This window comes from Canis aureus, chromosome 23, assembly GCF_053574225.1.
Source record: "Canis aureus isolate CA01 chromosome 23, VMU_Caureus_v.1.0, whole genome shotgun sequence".
Lineage (NCBI taxonomy): Eukaryota > Metazoa > Chordata > Mammalia > Carnivora > Canidae > Canis > Canis aureus.
This window is the reverse complement of record NC_135633.1, coordinates 17,923,991-17,945,626: the sequence shown is the minus strand read 5'-3', so window position 1 is coordinate 17,945,626 and position 21,636 is coordinate 17,923,991. Positions and strand designations below refer to the sequence as shown.

General features: G+C 39.5%; 1 protein-coding gene and 1 long non-coding RNA gene across 6 annotated transcripts in view; one reads left to right on the top strand and one right to left on the bottom strand.

Annotated features, from left to right (window-relative positions):
• SWAP70 (switching B cell complex subunit SWAP70) overlaps positions 1-21,636 on the top strand; it is a 74,743-nt gene that overhangs the window by 25,224 nt on the left and 27,883 nt on the right. The window contains exons 2-3 of one of the 2 annotated variants that reach the window (XM_077866523.1): positions 4,328-4,441; positions 13,095-13,268. In XM_077866523.1, the coding sequence (XP_077722649.1) occupies positions 4,388-4,441; positions 13,095-13,268 (228 nt within the window). In that variant the 5' untranslated portion in view covers positions 4,328-4,387. The remainder of the gene's footprint in view (positions 1-4,327; positions 4,442-13,094; positions 13,269-21,636) is intronic. The other variant, XM_077866522.1, reaches the window with a different exon arrangement.
• Positions 1-21,636, bottom strand: part of LOC144294691 (uncharacterized) — an 84,197-nt gene that overhangs the window by 54,540 nt on the left and 8,021 nt on the right. The window lies entirely within an intron of this gene.

The window sequence follows — 21,636 nt, the reverse complement described above, 5'->3', positions numbered from 1 at the left end:
TTTTGCATAAAGATTTTATTTTGGGCAGCCCGGGTGGCTCAGCGGTTTAGCACCGCCTTCAGCCCAGGGCGTGATCCTGGAGACCCAGGATCTAGTCCCATGTCAGGTTCCCTGCATGGAACCTGCTTCTCTCTCTTCTCTCTCTGCCCGCCCCCCCCTCTCTGTGTCTCTAATGAATAAAATCTTTAAAATTTTTTTTTTATTTTTAAGTACTGCCTACACCTGACGTGGGGCTTCAGCTCACAACCTCGAGATTAAGAGTTGCATGTTCTACTGACTGAGCTAGCCAGATGCTCCAATAAATAAGTAAACTTAAAAAAAACCCACAACTATTTACATATTTTTTTCTAAGGCTTCTTTGGATTTTTATTGTCGTATATGTATACATTTTTTAAAAAGATTTATTTATTTATTTATTCATGATAGACATAAGAGAGAGCGAGGCAGAGACACAGGCAGAGGGAGAAGCAGACTCCATGCCAGGAGCCCGATATGGGACTCGATCCAGGACTCCAGGATTGCGCCCTGGGCCAAAGGCAGGCACCAAACTGCTGAGCTACCCAGGGATCCCCTATGTATACATTTTTTATAGTTTAGTGTCTTCTTATAAAGAAGACTTCACTGTACTTGGTAAGTGCAGTAATTAAAATTTATGATAGTAAGTTATGTTAGTAGTTTGGAAAATGTCAAAATGTTGGTGAGGATTCTTTTAAATAAAAATCACATTTCTCAGAAATTTTATAGCAAAGGTTGTCAAGATTACAGTGAGTTTATTTATGTAGTATTCTTTGTATCTACATCTTTTATTCCATATCAGCCTCGCAGTACTTTCTGCTCTTTATTTGTGTTTGTGTGTATATATGTTATGTTTTTTAAGTATCACCTGCAGAGATGATAACATTGCTTTGATCATAATTAGGAATAAAAAGAGAAATCATATCATAATGAAATGTAAAATTCAGTAAGACTCACAGAAGCCACATACTGTATGATTCCATTGATATGAAGTGCCCAAAATAGGCAAACACATCGAGATACAAAGTAGATTCTTGACAGAGGTTGAGGGGAGGTGGGAATGGTGAGTAACTACCAATGGGCTTGCGGTTTCTTTTTGGGATGATGAAAATGTTCTAGAGTTAGTGATGGTGGTTGCAAAATTTTGTGAATGTTTTAAAAACTATTGAATTGTATACTTTAAAGTGCAAATTTTATGGCCTGTGGATTATAGCTCAATAAAAAATGTTTTAATCATATTATATAGAAGCTAATTTGTGAGATCTCAAAGCTTCATAATATGATGCCGTATTATTTTCCGGAGCTTTTCCTGGGTGCTGTTCTGTTCATTGATGAGGTAGCTCATTTGTGCTCTGTAGTTGTATTACTAGTAAATGTCTTAAATTCTGCAAATATTTGATGATGTGCTGTATGACTGTGTTTAATCTTAAAAATTAAAGACAATGAGGGGTATCTGGGTGGCTCAGTCGGTTAAGTGTCCCAACTCTTGATTTTGGTTCAGGTCATGATCTCAGGGTTGTGAGACTGAGCCCTGTATTGGGGTCTGCACAGGGCATGGAGCCTACTTAGGATTCTCTCTCCTCCTCTTCTTTTGCCCCCTACCTCCCCCCTCCCCAATTAAAGACCATAAGCAGAATTTTGTCTGTTATTAAAATATAGAACATACTGGGAAATTTTCAGAAATCTGAAAATTGCCTTTTCAGAGCTAGAATTTGTGAGGGGTGGGTCAGTGAATAGAGAAACATGGTTTCATATCTCAAAGTGCTATACTCTAATACTGAATTTTGTTCTCTTTGATGTAACTTTAAATATCTTGAATTTTAAGTTTTAAAATGTTTTTTGTTTTAGTATTTAGGTATTTTAAAGTTTTGTAATTGGGGGAGAAAATATAGCAGTATTTAAAAAGTTCAAAAATAGCCACTAAACTTGGAGAAAAATTTTATTCATAATATGAGTGAGGATGTGATGAAACAGAAAGTTCTTGTTTATTATTGCTTAGCCACCTGGAGTGGAATTTTGCCAGTCCTTCAGTCCAAATAAAGTAGCCAAGGTTTCCATGGTGTAGGTTTAAATTGAGCAAAAATTAGTCCTTGTTTTGAAACTTGGTTGAAAAAATGCCAGTAGTGACTGGAGAATGTTAACATAGTTTAGAGATTGTCGTCAGTTACACAAAAGAAATACAAAATAATGATTAAACATTTGCAAGATGTGATATACATATCTGTGTGTCATATACATCCCGCCCCCCACACACGCACACAGACACACACACACACAATCTCATTTGATCCTCATGTTAATCCTGCAGTGCATAACTGGAATTCTTATTCCCATTTAACTCAGGAGGAAACAGCATAAGGTTGCCTAACTAATAAGGGTTAGATAGATTTTAAACCTAAGCCATTTAATATCTAGATCAGTGTTCTTTTAACTACTGTTGAGGGATTAATTACTTCCTTCTAGAATCATTGTTCCAGTTATTGGCTATAAAGGGGAAAGGGTGGAGTGACTATTCTGACAAATCTCAAACTGTCAGCCTCAGTTTTCTTAGGTTTTTCTCTCAAAAGTTTTAAGATGATTCTTTTCTCTTAATTAGTATCTGGTGTTCTTTAGTGTTCATTCTTATTACTTTTCCTCTGGGTGGCTTTAGAGGTTTTCTGTCTTTGCCTAGGAGAATTATTCTAAAGGAGTTGAAACTAAGAGATAAATCATGTTAAAATTTACTTTCTACAAAGTAATTTTCCTGTATTTGCTTCTTCAGAGATAATCATATTCCTATCTTTCTTTATCTTGATAGAGTTTCAGTTTTCCTGAAACATCAAATGATTAATATGCTTGTGTTCTCGTATCAGATATTTTGTCTTTCCCAGGTATTTTTTAGTTTTTTGCTTGTTTGTTAAATGCTTTAGTAAAGAATGGAATTCTGTAAACATTTAGGAAGAATGTTTTTTTGGTGAGCTTTCCCCTCCATGTCTTTGCAGAGAGATTATACCTGGATTATCTGGCAGTGAATACTTGAAAAAAGCAGTATATTGTTACATTTTTACTACAGAGCCCTAATAGATTACATCAAAAGCTAGTTCTGCTTCAGCATATTTATGTGGCAATCTAATTCTTTCATGAGATTTAATAGCCTATTAGGCCTTTGGGTCTGAATCATTGTCAGTTCTTTTTCCTGATTCCACATGTTAAGGGTTGGTGTGAGGTAGTATGACTAAAGCCAGTAATCCATTGGCAACATGCCAAATCCTCATTGAGGAATCTGCTGTTTTTCTAGTATAAATAATCCTTTTCTTTTTGGCTTTTGGCTTTTTTGGAAACATATATACATATAGAAGAAAAACAAAAAGAAACGTTTTAGTTCAATATAATGTCCTTTCTCTAGAGGTTAGTTGCCTCTGCATTGTTTTCCTAGGCTGACGTACCAAATGCTTGCTGTTCACGTCGGTTGTAGTTCTTCCAATAAAATGAGATTTCAAATTTCTGTTATTCCAATCCGTATACCACCAGCAATCAAAATGTCTTCAAATGGGTGCCTAACAACTGTCATTTAGTAGGAAGTCCTACTGCTCTTATTATGTTAAGTATAATATATACTGTATATAGTATGTATATTATATATAGTATAATATATAGTATATAGTATGTGACATATATATAGCATATATTTATTGCTATATGTAGTATATAATATATAGTATATATAATAGTATATATAGTATATATATATAGTAATATTTTGGCACAATGGCTGAGTTGGACTCTATATTTTCATCATATTTGTGAAGTTCTACAGCACTAAAAACTTTTTAAAAAATTTGTTTATTCATGAAAGATACACAGAGAGAGGCAGAGACATAGGCAGAGGGATAAGCAGGCTCCCCGCGAGGAGCCTAATGTGGGACTTGATCCCAGGACCCCAGGATCATGCCCTGAGCCAAAGGCAGACGCTCAGTCACTGAACCACCCAAGCATCCCAACACTTTTTTAAATTTTATTTTTTTGAGAGAGAAAGATCATGCGCATGTGAGTGGAGGTTGCGGGGAGAGGGGTAGAGAGAGAGGGCGGGAGAGGATCTTAAGCAGTCTCCACACCAGTGAGAAGCTCCATATGAAGCTCAGTGTGAGGCTCGATCTCATGACTCTGAGATCATGACCTGAGCGGAAATCAAGAGTTGGACATCTGACTGAGCCACCCAGGCACCCCTATATAGTCACTTTTTTGTGCAACCATCACCAGTCAATTTTAGAATATTTTCCTCCAAAAAAACTGTATCCATGAATGCTCACTGTCTCCTTCCCCATATTCCTAGGACTAGGAGACACTAATCTACTTTCAGTCTCTATGGATTTGCCTGTTCTGGACTGGTAATATGAGAGGCCTTTTGTGTCTGCCTTCTTTCATTGAGCATGTCTCCAAAATTCAGGTACATTGTAGCGTGTAATGGTACCTCATTCCTTTTGATGGCAGGATATTTATTTTATTATGGCTATACTACATTTTGTTTGCACATTTATCAGATTATGAACATTGGCGTTGTTTTCATCTTTTGGTTATTTTAAATTTTCTCTGAGCATTCATGTGCAGGTTTTTGTGTGGATATACATTTCCAATTCTCTTTAAAACGGTTAATGATGGTACTTAACCTACAGGTATACTGCCTGAATGAAATTGTTGGGTCATATGGCAACTCTATGTTTATTTTCTTTTTTGGAAAAGATTTATTTATTTTAGAGAGAAAAAGAGAGAGTACGTGTGGGTTGGGGAGGAGCAGAAGAAGAGGTAGCAGACACTCTGCATATGGAGCTCAGTTTCACGACCCTGAGATCATGACCTGACCTGAAATTAAGAGTCAAATGCTTAACTGACTGAGCCACCCAAGCTCCCCTAGGTTTATTTTATTTATTTTAATTTTTATTTTATTATTTTTTTAAAGTAAGCTCAGTGCCCAGTGTGGGGTTTGAACTCATGACCTTGAGATCAAGAGTCCCATGCTCTACTGACTGAGCCAGTCAGGTGTCCCAGCAACTCTGTGGTTTAACCTTTTGGGGAACTGCCAGACTGTTTTCCAAAGCAGCCGCACATTTTACTTTCCTACCAGCAATGTGTGAGGGTTCCAGTTTCTTCATATCCTCACAATACCTGTTATTTTCTATCATTTGGTTATAAAGCCACATTTTATGAAGTGTGGTGTCTTATTGTGTTTTGATTTGCATCTCCCCCTGATGATTAATGTGAAGTATTGTAATAAGCATGGTTTCTTTAATTGTAAAGGTAATACAGGCTATTGTTGGAAATTAAGAATAAAGAGGAACTTATTTAGAAAATATATATCACCCATAACCTTACCATCTAAAGGAAGTCACTGTTTATATTTTGATCTGTTTGTTATTATTATTATTTTTTAAAATATTTTATTTATTTATGATAGACATAGGCAGAGACACAGGCAGATGGAGAGGCAGGCTCCATGCTGGGAGTCTGACTCGACTCGATCCTGGGACTCCAGGACCACGCCCCGGGCCAAAGGCAGGCGCTAAACCGCTGAGCCACCTAGGGATCCTCCTCTTTTTTTTTTTAAATTTTTATTTATTTATGATAGTCACACACAGATAGAGAGAGAGGCAGAGACACAGGCAGAGGGAGAAGCAGGCTCCATGCACCGGGAGCCCGACGTGGGATTTGATCCCGGGTCTCCAGGATCGCGCCCTGGGCCAAAGGCAGGCGCCGAACCGCTGCGCCACCCAGGGATCCCGGGATCCTCCTCTTGTATGAATTTAAGTGAAAAAGAAATACATGTTGAAAATGAGAACAGCTCTATGCATTTCTTTCTAGGATATTATCGTCCATTTGGATACCTTGAAGCCCCTGGCAGCCATTATTAGTTTTCCAAAAGTGTGAGCCTATTGATTAATTATATGGGATATAAACTGGTATTCTGGAGCACAGTTTGTAATCTTAGATGAGATGGAGTATGGAATCACAGATTTCTAGATCTTTTGTAGTTAGACCTTGAGATCTTCTCAATGTATAGATTTATTTTAATCTATAAAGGCTTCTGTTACCCTCTCCAGCCTCCTTTTCTTCCTCTCCCCTTCTTGTTCACTTTAGTGCACTTATGTTGGTCTTCTCTCTGTTCCTCATATTACCAAGACCCTTCCTGCCACAGAGCCTTCAGACATGTCGCTTCCTCTGCTGTACAGCTTGCTCCACCCATAACATGCATCTAATTCCTGTTCATTTTGTAGGTCTCAGCTTGATGGTCACTTCCTCAGGGAGGGTTCTCCAGGTAGCACCTCCCTATCCTTCCTAGAGCTAACCTGCTGTGCTATAAAGTGTTCTTACAGTATCCTGTGTTTTCCCTTTGTAGTATTACCATAGCTTTCATCACGTAGATGATTATGTCATTGCTGTATTGTTTGATACCTGATACCCCTCCTGGAGTGTAACTTCTGTGATGGCAAGGACTAGTTCACCATTGTTCAACTCTATTGATTGATTTCATTTGTGCAGGAGTTTTAAGGTTTGATGTAGTGTCAGTTGTCCATTTTTGCTTTTGTTGCCTGTGCTATAAGTGACATATCCAAGAAATCCTTGACCTTTCCAGTGTCATGAAGCTTTTCCACTATGTTTTCTTGTTGGAGTTTTATAGTTTCAGGTCTTACTTTTAGATTTGTATTCTTTCCATTTTGCATTAGTTTTTGTATGTGGTATAAGGGCCCATTTTATTCTGCATATGAATATTCAGTTTTCCTAGCACCAATTTTTGAAGACTATCTTTTCCTCATTGTATAGTCTTGGAACCTTTATTAAAGATCATTTGATCAGGGCACCTGGCTGGTTCAGTTGGTTAAGCATATGCCTTGGGCTCAGGTCATGATCCCAGGGTCCTGGGATCAAGTCCTCTGTTGGGCTCCCTGCTTGGGGAGCCTGCTTCTCCCCCTGCCTCCGCCTCTCTTCCCCCCCCCCCCCCCCTCTCTCTGTGTGTCTCTCGTGAATAAGTAAATAAAATCTTTTAAAAGAAAAGATCATTTGACCACATACATAAGGGTTTATTTCTAGGCTCTATTTTACTGGTCTATGTGTCTCTCTTTACTCTAGTACTATACTGTTTTGATTACTGTAGCTTTGTGATATGTTTTGAAATTAGGAAGTATAAGGCCTCCAGTTTTGTTCTTCTTAAGATTATTTTGGCTATTCATGGTCCTTTGAGATTTTTTTTTTTTTAAGATTTTATTTATTTATTCATGAGAGACACAGGCAGAGGGAGAAGCAGGTTCCATGCAGGGAGCCCTACGTGGGACTCGATCCTGGGTCTCCAGGATCACGCCCTGGGCTGAAGGCAGCACTAAACTGCTGAGCCACCTGGGCTGCCCTCCTTTGAGATTCTATATGAATTTCAGGATGATGTTTTCTGTTTCTGGGGGAAAAAAAAAAAGAGCATTGGGATTTTGATAATTTTTTTTTTTAATTTTTATTTATTTATGATAGTCACAGAGAGAGAAAGAGAGGCAGAGACACAGGCAGAGAGAGAAGCAGGCTCCATGCACCGGGAGCCTGACGTGGGAATCGATCCCGGGTCTCCAGGATCGCGCCCTGTGCCAAAGGCAGGCGCCAAACCGCTGCGCCACCCAGGGATCCCAGCATTGGGATTTTGATAGGGATTACATTGAATCTGTAAAAATTGCTTTGGGTAGTGTGGAAATTTTAGCAATAGTAAGTCTTCTTCTTTTTTTTTTTTTTTTTAAGATTTTACTTATTATTCATGAGAGACACAGAGAGAAAGAGAGAAGCAGAGACACAGGCAGAGGAAGAAGCAGGCTCCATGCAGGGAGCCTGATGCGGGACTCGATCCCGGGACTCCAGGATCAGGTCCTGGGCTGAAGGCAGGTGCTAAACCGCTGAGCCATCTAGGGATCCCCCAATAGTAAGTCTTCTAATCCATGAACATGGAAGGTCTTTCCGTTTATTTATATAATTCTTTCGGTAACATTTTGTAGTTTTGTTATTTTTTTTAAAGATTTTATTTATTCATGAAAGATGCAGGGAGAGAGGCAGAGACATAGGCAGAGGGAGAAGCAGGTTCGCTGCGGGACTCCGGGATCATGCCCTGAGCCAAAGGCAGACACTCAACCAGTGAGCCACCCAGATGCCTCCACAACTGATTTTTTTTTTTTTTAAGATTTTTAATTTATTCATGAGACACACACACACACACAGAGGCAGAGACACAGGCAGTGAGAGGAGCAGGCTCCCTGCAGGGAGCCTGACGTGGGACTTGATCCTGGGTCTCCAGGATCACACCCTGGGCCGACGGCAGGCGCTAAACCGCTGAGCCACCCAGGGATCCCCCACAACTGATTTTTTTTTTTTTTAAGATTTTATTTATTTATTCATTGATAGAGAGAGAGAGAATGAGAATGGGGCAGAGGGAGAAGCAGGCTCCATGCTGGGAGCCTGACGTGGGACTCGATCCTGGGACTCCAGGGATCACGCCTTGGGCCAAAGGCAGGCAGGCACTGAACCACTGAACCACCCAAGGATCCTCCTCCACAACTGATTTTTAAGTGTTGATTTGTATCCTGCAACTTTGCCAGATTTATTAGTTCTAACAGGTTTTCTTTGTGGAGTCTTTAGTGTTTTCTACATATAAGAAAGTTTGTTATCATCAAACAGGTAATTTTACTTCTTTCTAATTTAGATGCCTTTCCTTTCTCTCCCCTTCCTTCCTTCCTTCCTTCCTTCCTTCCTTCCTTCCTTCCTTCCTCCCTCCCTCCCTCCCTCCCTCCCTCCCTCCCTCCCTCCTTTCCTTCCTTCCTTCCTTCCTTCCTTCCTTCCTTCCTTCCTTCCTTCCTTCCTTCCTTCCTTCCTTCCCTAATTACTCTGGCTAGGACTTTCAGTGTTGTGTTGAATCAGAGTGGTGAGAGTGGGCATCCTTGTCTTGTTACTGATCCTAGAGGGAAAACTCAGTTTTCCACTATTGTGTATAGTGTTAGCTGGGGGCTTTCCACACATGATCTCATTTGTACTTTTTAAAAACATGTAAATGGGGATCCCTGGGTGGCGCAGCGGTTTAGCGCCTGCCTTTGGCCCGGGGCGCGATCCTGGAGACCCGGGATCGAATCCCATGTCGGGCTTCCGGTGCATGGAGCCTGCTTCTCCCTCTGCCTGTGTCTCTGCCCCTCTCTCTCTCTCTGTGTGACTATCATAAATAAATAAAAATTAAAACAAAAACAAAAACAAAAACATGTAAATGCCATCATTTAGTATATTTTTATCCCTGAGCATGATTAAACTAGAGAATAGTGTGTTAAATTTTAGAGAAATAATGAGCCAAATAGACAATTCATTAAAATTAAGTTATACAGTGCACTTGGATCAAAAAGCCACTATTTATTTCCTGGGAAAATTTATGGAGAATTTGCTCGGTTTCTAATGCACTGCAGTCTGATTTTTACCCAAACTTCTTGGCTTTCTTGAAGATAACTAGGAACCACCAAATTGCAAAACCAGTGATCTTAAAAAAAAAAAAAAAAACCAGTGATCTTTTCTTAACTCATTTTTTAAATTTTTTTATTTTCATTTATTTGTGATAATCACACACACACACACACACACACACACACACACACAGAGAGAGAGGCAGAGACACAGGCAGAGGGAGAAGCAGGCTCCATGCACCGGGAGCCCGATGTGGGATTCGATCCCGGGTCTTTAGGATCGCACTCTGGGCCAAAGGCAGGCGCTAAACCGCTGCGCCACCCAGGGATCCCTCTTAACTCATTTTTTTTTTTTTTTAATTTTATTTATTTATTCATGATAGTCACACAAAGAGAGAGAGAGGCAGAGACACAGGCAGAGGGAGAAGCAGGCTCCATGCAGGGAGCCCGACATGGGATTCGATCCCGGGTCTCCAGGATCACGCCCTGGGCCAAAGGCAGGCGCCAAACCGCTGCGCCACCCAGGGATCCTTAACTCATTTTTAATGTAGCATTTGGCACTACTGATCAAACTTTGTTTCCTCACTCAATTTTCTTATCTTTGTGGTTCTCCTACCACTTTGACTGTTCTTTTGGTCATCATAATTTCTCTTCTTCCTCTTTTGTAAATGTCTGTATCCCCTGAGATTCTGTTTTTTGATCTCATCTCTTTTCTCAATTTATATTTTCTGTCAGTGATCTCATTGACCATCATGGCTTCAGTCATCATCACCATACAGTTGACTCACAAATCTGCCTCTCCTCTTAGATTACGGTCCCAATTCTTTGTTTGTCTTTGGACACCTCCACCTAAATATCTTACCAACCTTGAGTTTGAAGATGCTCCTAATTGAAGACTTTATCTTTCCTTCTCCCTTGTTTTTGTCTCCGTCCTATGACTATTCCCTAAACTTGATTGGTGTGATGTTTTGCCATTCCTTTGCTCATGTCATTTCCTTTCCTGTCTTTTGTAATAATCTTCTTTGCACTCTTCAATATACTTCAAGGTCTGTCTTGAATACCATCTTTCTGCAAAATACTCATCTGGGCAGCAGATGATCTGCTCTCATTCTCTGCTCTAAAACCCTTCAATTAGGGGTTTCTTATAGTCTGTTTCTTAAAATTACAAAAGCTATTTGTAATTTGATCTGTGTTTGCTTTTCTAGCCATCAGTCTAGCCACTCTGCCTCAGGAACCCTATAATTCATCATATAACCTATATAGTATCACTTCTTGTTCCTCAGGGTAAGGCTATATGCTTCTGTGTACATGTCATTTCCCCAAAGTGTTTTTTAGGGGGCAGGTGGATAGAGTTGATGGCCTGTGAAACTAGTGAAGATGTCCATCACGTAGATATCCTCCATCTACTGAGTTCTGTAAGCAGTTTAGCATAGTGGAAAGAGACAGCATTTGAACTTTGATTTAAACTCTAGTTTTGGTATTTACCAGCCACATGAACTTGGTATTCAGTTTTTCTGAACTTCTGTTTCCTGATATTTACAAGCCATGTGAAGTTTAAGTTTTCAATTTTTCTGAACTTCTATTTCCTGATCTGTAAAATAGGGGCAATATTTGGCCTTACAAGGCTAATATGAAGTTTAAGTAAGAAACTGCATATAAAATGCCAAGCATATGCTAAAAGTCCTCATAAATGATGTTAAAGAAAAAAAGAGAAAAGAAAAAAGAAACTGCAGCAGCACTCACTGTTTTCCCTTCGTGGGATCAATTGTGTATGATTGGAGTGTGGGAAGGTATGCCAGACTGAAACAGGGTACTGAAGGCAGAGCACAGAGGTTATCTACATACTCATGGGGAACTGGTGTGCCAACCACAAATTCTAGTTAGAGATCAAGAGATATTTCTCCCTGCTGCCAGGACACACAACACTTGATATCTTCAAAAAGGAAGGCTTTGTTCATGTTGTCCTGCCACCCACTCTGCCTTCTCCACTACATTTTCCTTATTTTCCCAGAATATGGCTTTTATAATGCAGGTTATAAAGGGTGCCTGGGTGGCCTAGTTGGTTAAGCATCTGATTCTTGATTTCAGTTCTGGTCATGATTAGGTCCTGGCATCAAGATAGTACAACTTCTTTATCCATTCGTCTATCGATGGACACTTAGGTTGTTTTCATGTCTTAGCTATTATAAATAATACTGCTAGGAACATGAGGGTGCAGATATTTTCTTGAGTTAGTGTTTTTGTTACCTTTGGTATATTCCCAAAAGTGGAATTGCTGGGTCATATGGCAGTTTTTATTTTAGTTTTTTGAGGATCCTCCATATTGTTTTCCATAGGGACTATAGACTGTTTGACTTTTAATGATCCTTTAGGATTCTACTCTGTCATATCCCTTTTTCTGCAAATCTTCCTCCAGTTTTTTTTTTTTTTTTAAGATTTTTTATTTTATTTATTCATGAAGACACACACAGAGAGAGAGAGAGAGAGAGAGAGAGAGAGAGGCAGAGACACAGGCAGAGGGAGAAGCAGGCTCCATGCAGAGAGCCCGACATGGGACTGGATCCCAGGTCTCCAGGATCACGCCCTGGGCTGAAGGCAGCGCTAAACTGCTGAGGCACCCGGGGTGCCCCCTCCAGTTCTTAAGATTATATTAACTCCTCAGTATTCCCACAGAACCCTCTGCTTATCTCTATTATAATGCTTATCACACTATATTGTAATTGTCTTGGCATTCCTTGAAGACATAGGCTAGTATTATATTAAGAATCTTTGTATTATCCCTGGCAGATAATAATTACTATCTAAATTTTATCTGTTGAGTGAAAAACTGTTGAATTATACATGGTATTATATTAGAACTTGTCTACTGAATATCTTTTTTCCCTAATAAACCGAGTATTTATTCTATGAGCAGAGACCAACTTCTTCATTGTTATATCCTTAATTTGTAGCATAGTACTTGGCTCATAGTAGAGGCTGAGGGAATGTTGAATGTATGATTGAATGACCGTATGGTAGGGCTGTCTTTTTAGAATTTCAGTTAAGGTTTTTTTCCAAAAGAAATACCATCTTTGACTATATAAGTAAAGATGAAATATCTGCATGTGGTTCATACTCAGTAATTGACATTCTCCACTCATCTGTACCAGGATCGGTAGGGTTATTTAGAAGAGAATGTGTGCACGTGAAAAAATAACTACCCAGTATTTTATGTGCCAAGTGAGTGATTGGGACAGATAGATACTGCTTTAGTGTCAGGCTAACTATAACATTCTTGGGGACACCTGGGTGGCTCAGTGGTTGAGTGCCTTCTGCTCAGGGTGTGATCCTGGAATCCTAGGATTGAGTCTCACATTGAGCTTCCTGCGTGGAGCCTGCTTCTCCCTCTGCCTGTGTCTCTGCCTCTCTCTCTCTCTCTCATGAAAAAATAAATAAAATCTTAAAAAAAACACAACATTCTTAATTGGGCTTTCAAAGTGTGGTATACAACCAAATACTTAGAAAATGATTATTAGTTAATTGGATTGGTTATGATGGAAAGCTGTATCTGTTTTACTTGGCTTATAACCTGCTTATTTTGGAATATTTCCTTGTTTATCGGAATTTTTTCACTGAAATTTTAACTCATTATTTTTTTAGGTCCAAGACAACTTTGACAAGATTGAATTCAATAGGATGTGTTGGACCCTCTGTGTCAAAAAAAATCTCACCAAGAGTCCCCTGCTCATTACAGAAGATGATGCATTTAAAGTATGGGTTATTTTCAACTTTTTGTCTGAGGACAAGTATCCATTAATTATTGTGCCAGAAGAGGTAAGGTGTGGCTCTGGGAAGTTCTTACATGGCCATCATAGCATTAATAGATCCAGCTTTAGAGTATTATGTTAATTCAGTATAGATATAGAGGGAGATCTGGGACTAGTGTTTTTGGATCAGAGGCAAAATAGCCTGAATCCAGAAGTCCAAAACTCAGTATATTGGGGTCATATACTATCCCTGGAGATTTGCAGACAGGGTGGGACTTTTCCTCTCTAAAGTACTGTAATTATAGATGAATCTGTCCTCATATCCAGAGTCTTTATTCCATACCAGTCACAACATAATTTCTGTCTACTTACATAGTAGGAAAACCAGTGTGGCGTTTTAGGAAAACAGGGCAAAATTAGCTGAATGATGCTGTATGGGAAACATAGGATCCACAGTGTTCTCAAGGCTGTTTCATGTGAGGAAATACTATCCTTGTTTCAAAGTCCAGGATCATGACTTTTTATTCTATTTTCCAAAGTAAATGAAAACAGGACATTTTCTTATTCTGTTCTGACTTATTTTCCTTGAGCTTCCACAGGAAAAAGGAGACAAGAGTAAGGTTTCTTTCTTTTCTTTTCTTTTCTTTTCTTTTCTTTTCTTTTCTTTTCTTTTCTTTTCTTTTCTTTTCTTTTCTTTTCTTTTCTTTTCTTTTTTTTAAAGATTTTATTTATTTATTCATGAGAGACACAGAGAAAAAGAGAGAGAGGCGCCGAGGCAGAGGGAGAAGCAGACTCCATGCAGGGAGCCCAATGCGGGACTCGATCCTGGGACTCCAGGATCATGCCCTGGGCCGAAGCCAGGCTCTAAACCACTGAGCCACCCAGGGATCCCAAGAGTAAGGTTTCTATGCTTACTGCCTTAAAAAATTATATATGTATAAAATTAATCATGCTTATTATAATAGTAAATATAAAAAAGACTAATTCTCAGAATTACAATTAGGTATAGAGTTCCCCTTAAAAAAAGTCTGTTCTTAAGAAAAAAAAAGTCTGTTCTTAACTTTTAACAAATTATTTCACCTCTTGAGTTTTAATTTACTCATCTATAAAATAGGGCTTATAATAGTGCTTAAGGGTTAGGAGGTTCTGCATTTAAAGGACCTAGCTCGGGGATCCCTGGGTGGCTCAGCAGTTTAGCACTGCCTTCAGCCCAGGGTGTGATTCTGGAGTCCCGGGATCGAGTCCCACATTGGGCTCCCTGCATGGAGCCTGCTTCTCCCTCTGCCTGTGTCTCTCATGAATAAATAAATAAAATCTTAAAAAACAAAAAAAAAGACATAGCTCAGTACCTGGTATGTAATATATACTCAGTAAATGTGTTAACTCCTGTGACTACTGTTACTGCATTTTTGCACACTGGTCTGCTTATTTCCTTAGGGCAGATTTCCTTTTTTTTTTTTTTTTTTTTTTATGATAGGCACACAGTGAGAGAGAGAGAGAGGCAGAGACACAGGCAGAGACACAGGCAGAGGGAGAAGCAGGCTCCATGCACCGGGAGCCCGACGTGGGATTCGATCCCGGGTCTCCAGGATCGCGCCCTGGGCCAAAGGCAGGCACCAAACCGCTGCGCCACCCAGGGATCCCTTAGGGCAGATTTCCAACAGTGGAATTCTGAGTCCTAAAAAACACATTTTCAAAGCATTGGAGGACAAGACAGACTTGCCTGTCACAAAGTCTGTACCAGTTTATACACCTACCAGTAATGATTGAAGAGAGCCCATTATTACCTATCCTGCCAATACAGAGTCTAATCTGTGATTTCTGTGATCCATACTTATGTTAGGAAAATCTGTTTGTGCACACTGCAATATTTTATTTAAAGTCAGCAAGCATTTATTGACTGCCAACAATAAGCAAGGCGCCAAGAGAAATGCAGAGCGAAAAAGATTATTTCCTGCCTTCAAGGAATTTGAAGTCTGCTCAAGTAAAGAAATTTAAGTGTGATTCAAAGCAAAATAGATTACCTGTTATTAGAGAGGTGCAAAGGCCATGCAAATACAGAGAAGGGAGAGATTTATTCCAGCTTGGGGGAAGTAAGGAAGGAAGGTTTTGTAAGAGGCAATGTAATATAATGGGTAAAAGAGTCTTTAACTTTTTCCAGGGCCAGACAATAAATATTGTATTTAATACAATATTGTATTTAAATATTTAAATAAATATTTAAGAATTTATTTAAGGTTTTGTGGCCCTTATGGGCCATACTGTCTCTATTGTAGCTACTTAAATCTGCTGTTATAGTATGAAATCATTAGACAGTATGTTGCTGTGCTTCAATAACATGGATTTTGAAATGTTAATTTTATATTCATGGTCATGAAATATTCTTTTTTTTAAAATATTTTATTTATTTATTCATGAGAGACACAGAGAGAGAGAGGCAGAGACACAGGCAGAGGGAGAAGCAGGCTCCATGCAGGGAGCCTGACTTGGGACTCGATCCCAGGTCTCCAGATCAGGCCCTGGACTGAAAGCGGCACTAAACCGCTGAGCCACCCAGGCTGCCCTGAAATATTCTTTTTTTTTTTTTTTTTTTTTGAAATATTCTTTATTTCCCCTCCCTACCACTTAAAAATACAGAAACTGATCTTAGGTCATGGATAGATAGATAGATAGATAGACAGACAGACAGACAGACATGCCATGAGCCAGATTTGGCTGATAGACTAGAATTGACTTGTGACAGTCATTTACTGTTTCCTGGTTAAGAGCAGGAGTCTGCAGTCATATTTCCTGGATTTGAATACTAGCTGTGTGACTTTGGATGATATATGTCATTTGTTTTTGCTGCAGTTTCTTTAACTATAAAATAGGGCTAATGCTAGTATCTGCCTCCTGCTGTTCTTGTGAAGATCAGACAAGGAGAATGCCTGGCCCCTGGAAAGTGCTCATTACATGTTAGCTTTTATGTTTATGGGGAAAGTAGCACTTGTTCTGGGCCTTAAAAAGATAGGAAGAATTTTGACTAATGGAGAATTTTGGATGGAAGAAACAGTGGGAAAGGTTCTATGGATCAGGAAAGCAAAGGGCATGTTCTAAGGTGAGTGAGGTATTCCGCTTATCTAAATAATTAGTCAGGATGCTTACTTAGATACAGCTGGATGATGGTGTGCCTTGGTGGCTCAGTCAGTTAAGCATCTGCCTTTGGCTTGGGGTCCTGGATTGAAACCCATGTCAGGCTTCTTGCTCAGCGGGGAGTCTGCTTCTCCCTCTCCCTCTTCCTGCTACTCCCCCTGCTTGTGCTTTCTCCCTCCCTCTCTCTCTCTGTCAAATAAAATAAAATCTTAAAAGAAACAGCTGGATGGGCTAATTTAAGCCAAAAAGGATATGGGGGAGCTCACAGAATTGCCATGATGACTGAGAAACCAGGTTTGAAAGCTATCAGTCTGGAACTATCACAAGGAAAATGCTGCTGCCACCAGAGAGTAGGGATTATACTTGTGCTGTGGAACACTTCTGGCCCTGCACGCTGGGTACAGCCCAGGACTCCAGTATTCCTGCAGCTGTTCTTGCTACTAGAGAGGATTCTTTGTGCCTGCTTTCCAATTCACAGTGAAAGGATAACACATCTAATTGGTATGGCCTATGTCAGGTGCCATGAGGTAGCTGCAAAGGAGGCCTGTAAAGGATCTATTTGCATTTTTAGCTTCTTTATTGGGAGGTAGGGAATTGCCTAGATATGAGAAGGGGATTAGATGGTAGGCAGTCAAAAAAGAATAACACATGCCCTTTCTAACTGGAACATGATGGCTGTGAAGAAGAGTAGTAGTAGATGAGGCTAGAGTTTTGACTATCTTGTAGGCAGTAGGGAGCTATGAACTACTGATGATTTTTAAGCAAGAGACTGACAAGTATAAATAGATAAAATATGGAGAGATGGGAGATGGAAAGTTGAGAGAAGGTAAGTGGCATTTGAGGACTGAAGTATAGTAATGTCAGTGAGAATGGAAAAGAAGATCAGATGTGGGCAGCTTGGGTGGCTCAGCGGTATAGTGCCGTCTTCAGCCCAAGGCGTGATCCTGGAGACCCAGGATCGAGTCCCACATTGGGCTCCCTGCATGGAGCCTGCTTCTCCCTCTGCCTGTGTCTCTGCCTCTTTCTCTCTCTCTCTCTCTCTCTCTCTCTCTCTCTGTGTATGTCTCTCATGAATAAATAAAATCTTAAAAAAAAAATAAAAAAAAAGAAAGGGTGGTCAGATGTGACCAATCCAGAGGTGACAGGACTAAGTTCATAGTGCCTGGCTGGGTAGGATTATGGACACTTTTCAGGCTTGGGCAATCAGGAGGTAATATAGTGGAGTTGTCTAAAGCATGATTAAAATCATGCTACTTGGTTTAAATTCTGACTCTTTTTTAAACTATGTGACCTTGAAGAGATTGCTTAATCTCTTTGGGTTCCCCTATTTGTAAAAGTGGGGATAACTGCTTCATTCATTGGACTCTTGTGAGGACTTAGTTGATGATGTGAAGCATTTAAATGTAACATCTGGCCCTATGTTAAGTGCTCACTAAATGTGTCTGTGTGTGTGTGTGTGTGTGTGTGTGTGTATGAATGAATGACTAGATGATGAATAAGTTGGGGATATGGTGTCTGATGATGGATTGGGTATATTGCTATTTGAGGTGGAACATACTTGTGGAGCAGTCCTGTTTTCAACTGGAAGTGCATAGCTAGAGCTAGTGAGAGGCCAAGACTGGAGACAGAGATGAGGAAGCCATGGAAGTAGATTAGATCAGAGAGGAAGAAACTGTTGTGGGAGAAGTGAGGGCTGAGGATGGAACCTTGGGACTGTTTCTGTAGCAGGAAGAGGAAGTAGATTTGGTACAGGAAGCTGAATTGAATAGTCTATAAGGTAGGAGGAGAACTGAGGAGTGTTGAGTCATGGGGAAAGAAAAAGTTCTAAGAAATGGGAAAGTAGTTACTTGGATTAGATGTTACAGGGTGATGAGGGAGATGCCCTTGGATTTACCAGTTAGGTGGTCATTGGTAATCACATAGAATGCAATTTTACTCTAGTGATGGGAATAGTTTCTTAGTGCTTAGTAACAAGAATGATGAGATAATGTGTGTATGTTAAAGGGGAAATAAAGAATAAAATGTGCTATAGGAAAAAAAAGTGATACAGAGTTGTTCACCAAAATTGTCTAGCTCAATACAGAGACACATTGAAGGGAATGGAATATTGATAGTGTTGAAAAAGATGTACTGATGGTATTTTAAAAACCTAGCTGTTGGGATCCCTGGGTGGCGCAGCGGTTTGGCGCCTGCCTTTGGCTCAGGGCACGATCCTGGAGACCCAGGATCGAATCCCACGTCGGGCTCCCGGCGCATGGAGCCTGCTTCTCTCTCTGCCTGTGTCTCTGCCTCTCTCTCTCTCTCTCTCTCTGTGTGTGACTATCGTAAATAAAAAAAAAAAAAACAAAAAACCTAGCTGTTGCTTGGAAGAATTATGCTATTAAAACTTTCAGTATTGTCTCTTAAGACATGTAATTATGCTGTGTTTTTTATTTATTTGTGTTTTCTTTCTTTTTTTTTTTTTTTTTAAATTTTTATTTATTTATGATAGTCACACAGAGAGAGCGAGAGAGGCAGAGACACAGGCAGAGGGAGAAGCAGGCTCCATGCACCGGGAGCTCGATGTGGGATTCGATCCCGGGTCTCCAGGATCGTGCCCTGGGCCAAAGGCAGGCGCTAAACCACTGCGCCACCCAGGGATCCCTATTTGTGTTTTCTTTGGAACTAGAGGTGCGGTGGGTCTCTTACCTGTGAACCTGTGATGTTTGGGTTCTTTCCATCACTAAAATATTCACAGTGGAGGACTTGAAAGTGATCTTGCCCTGGTTTCAGTATTAGAAATTAATAAGGGAACTTACCTTATTCCTCAAGGTAGCACTTGCTTGCTATGGAGGACTTGTTATTGGTTTTAAATCATTGTTGAGCCACAGGCTGTGAAGGGAGCTGGCCAGCACCGGCTTCCTGACTGCTTTGCTAAGAGACTCAAAAATTTATGTACCAGGTGGCCTGAAGAAGTGGGACCCATGTGAGCCTTGTGGTGTGCCATGATTCTATCCTTTTCTGTACTATAGAGCCCCAACAAGACTCCACAGCATGCTTACTTTCATCTTTGAGAGCTAACAGTAATGTCTTTGGTTCTCTTTCTAGACAAATTAATCTTATTTGAGAACGCGACAGCTTTTCTTTGACTTGTATGGAAAGCCAGACGGCATACCTTGTCATGTTATTGTTTGGACTTACTCTGTTTTGACATCCTTAACTCCCTCAGCATTTCTTCTGCTTAGATGTAGAATTTCTCTGTGGCCTGGAGTACTTGTGTGGGGAAAGAAGGAACCATTGGGACAGATTTATGTGGAATTGCTTTGTCTGGTTGCTGAACCAGCCTCCTGAGGTTAAAATGCAGCTCTGTATTTATTAAGTTCTTAGCATATCTTTCCTTGTGTCAAGCACTGTAAACTCAAGGTCACACTATTTTATGGAAAATACTAGAGTCATAATATTTCTTAAGATGCCCATTGTCTGTTATGTTTTGCTTCCTTTCTGAATACTTTAATAACATTTAAAAAACATATTTTGAACTAGTTTCAGACTAGAGATTTAATAAAATTTAATGTAAAGACAGATACATGTTAAAAATAAATTTTGAAATATAATGTCTTAATTTGTCAATAGTGTATATATGAATTTAATTTGTAATCTTACCAACTTTTTTTTTTTTTTTCTTACCAACTTTTTTAAGCTTTCTACATTTAAGGTAATTTTTATGTTTCCTAATAAACATTTACCTACCATAATGACTATTTGTATCTTAAGTCCAGAAAGTTTTTAACTAAGATTTTATTCTCTAGTTTTGATTAATGCTATAAAAGATATACATAACAGTGGTAGTTACATGAATGACATAAATTATAGAAATGTTTGCTTTTGACTCAGTTTCCCATTATCCAGAAAATAACATCAAAAATATAAATAGATATTTAAGTGACTTAACCACACAGAAGTCAAGATATAGTAGTTCCTGTTTAAGATAGTTCTGTAATTTTTGCCAAATGATATTCCTGGAAATGTGTATCTGGAGTTTTTTCATTAGTATTTATTTTCCACAGAGCCAAGAACAAAACAGGATGTGTCTGTTGTGGGCTTATTTGGAGGAATTGCCTTGATACAATTAAGTATCAAGCCTGAAAAAGTTTTAAGAGGCCCTTCGTGAAGTAAAACCTGAATTGTTAAGCCAATAAAGGCCCTTTTTATGATGACAGGGAAAGAACTTTTAACAAAATAATTTTTGGAGTCAAAGGCCTGGAAAATCACATGCAGCCTGAAAGTTTATTCTTTGTTATTTTTGGTGAAACTTGCTTGGAAGGAGGAAGTAAGCTGCTTCCTGAAACTGAATGAGCTCTTAGAATTGATGCAGGCCACTTGAGACTAACACGGCAGCACGTGATTTATTATTTAGTATAATTGAATAGTTGAGAATGGGAATGTTTGTCTCCCCCTGGCCCAATATAATGAATTAAGAGGCCCTTCAATTATTTGGTAATGATAAGTGTATGATTGTGTTGAAAGGCAGCAGGAAATGAATCTAGATAATTTGTCTGGGGCATTCACTGGGAATGCTGAGCAGATGCTCTGTGCTGATGACAAACTCAGAGGGTTTGGGAATGTATCTTCAGAAAGGTTCAGGATGATCCTGGGAAACTGCCTGTAGAGCTGAGTTTGCTACTCACAGGCACTCGGAGTTACTCACATTATAAAAGACGATTTGATACACAAGAGGAACTGAAGCTTGGAGTGGGAGGGGCTTGGGTGTATTCATAGTGGTAGGTGAGAAAAAGCTAAGGCTGTTTCCTGACTGGTAGTATGAATGGTCATTTGGATGCACCAGTTTTTGTCACGCCTGTACATGTGACCATATGCAATGTGAGCGTTCTATCAGCTTTTATGCTTGCACTGCCTTTATCTTTATCCCAAGTTGTGATCAGATGGCATAGGCCCCCCTTTTTGCTGCATTAGGGACACTGAACATGTTAATGCCTCTAAGATATTTTACTTTGGGCAATTATTTATCTTAATGTCCTTTTTGACTTTCTTTTTCTCTCTTGTCTCTCTTTAATCTCTTCTTGTCAGTAGTCTTTCTTCCTTTTCTGCCCCATTCTCGCATTCTTTCTTTCTCTCTCAACCATTTTCTTTCTCTCTCCTCCACTGACTATTCCTGTTACTTTTTTTTCTTCCTTTGAGGATTTTATTTTATTTTTTATGTTTTTAAAAAGATTTTATTTATTTATTCATGAGAGACACAAAGAGAGGCAGAGACAGAGGCAGAGGCAGAAGGAGAGAGAAGTAGGCTCCCCGAGGGGAGCCTG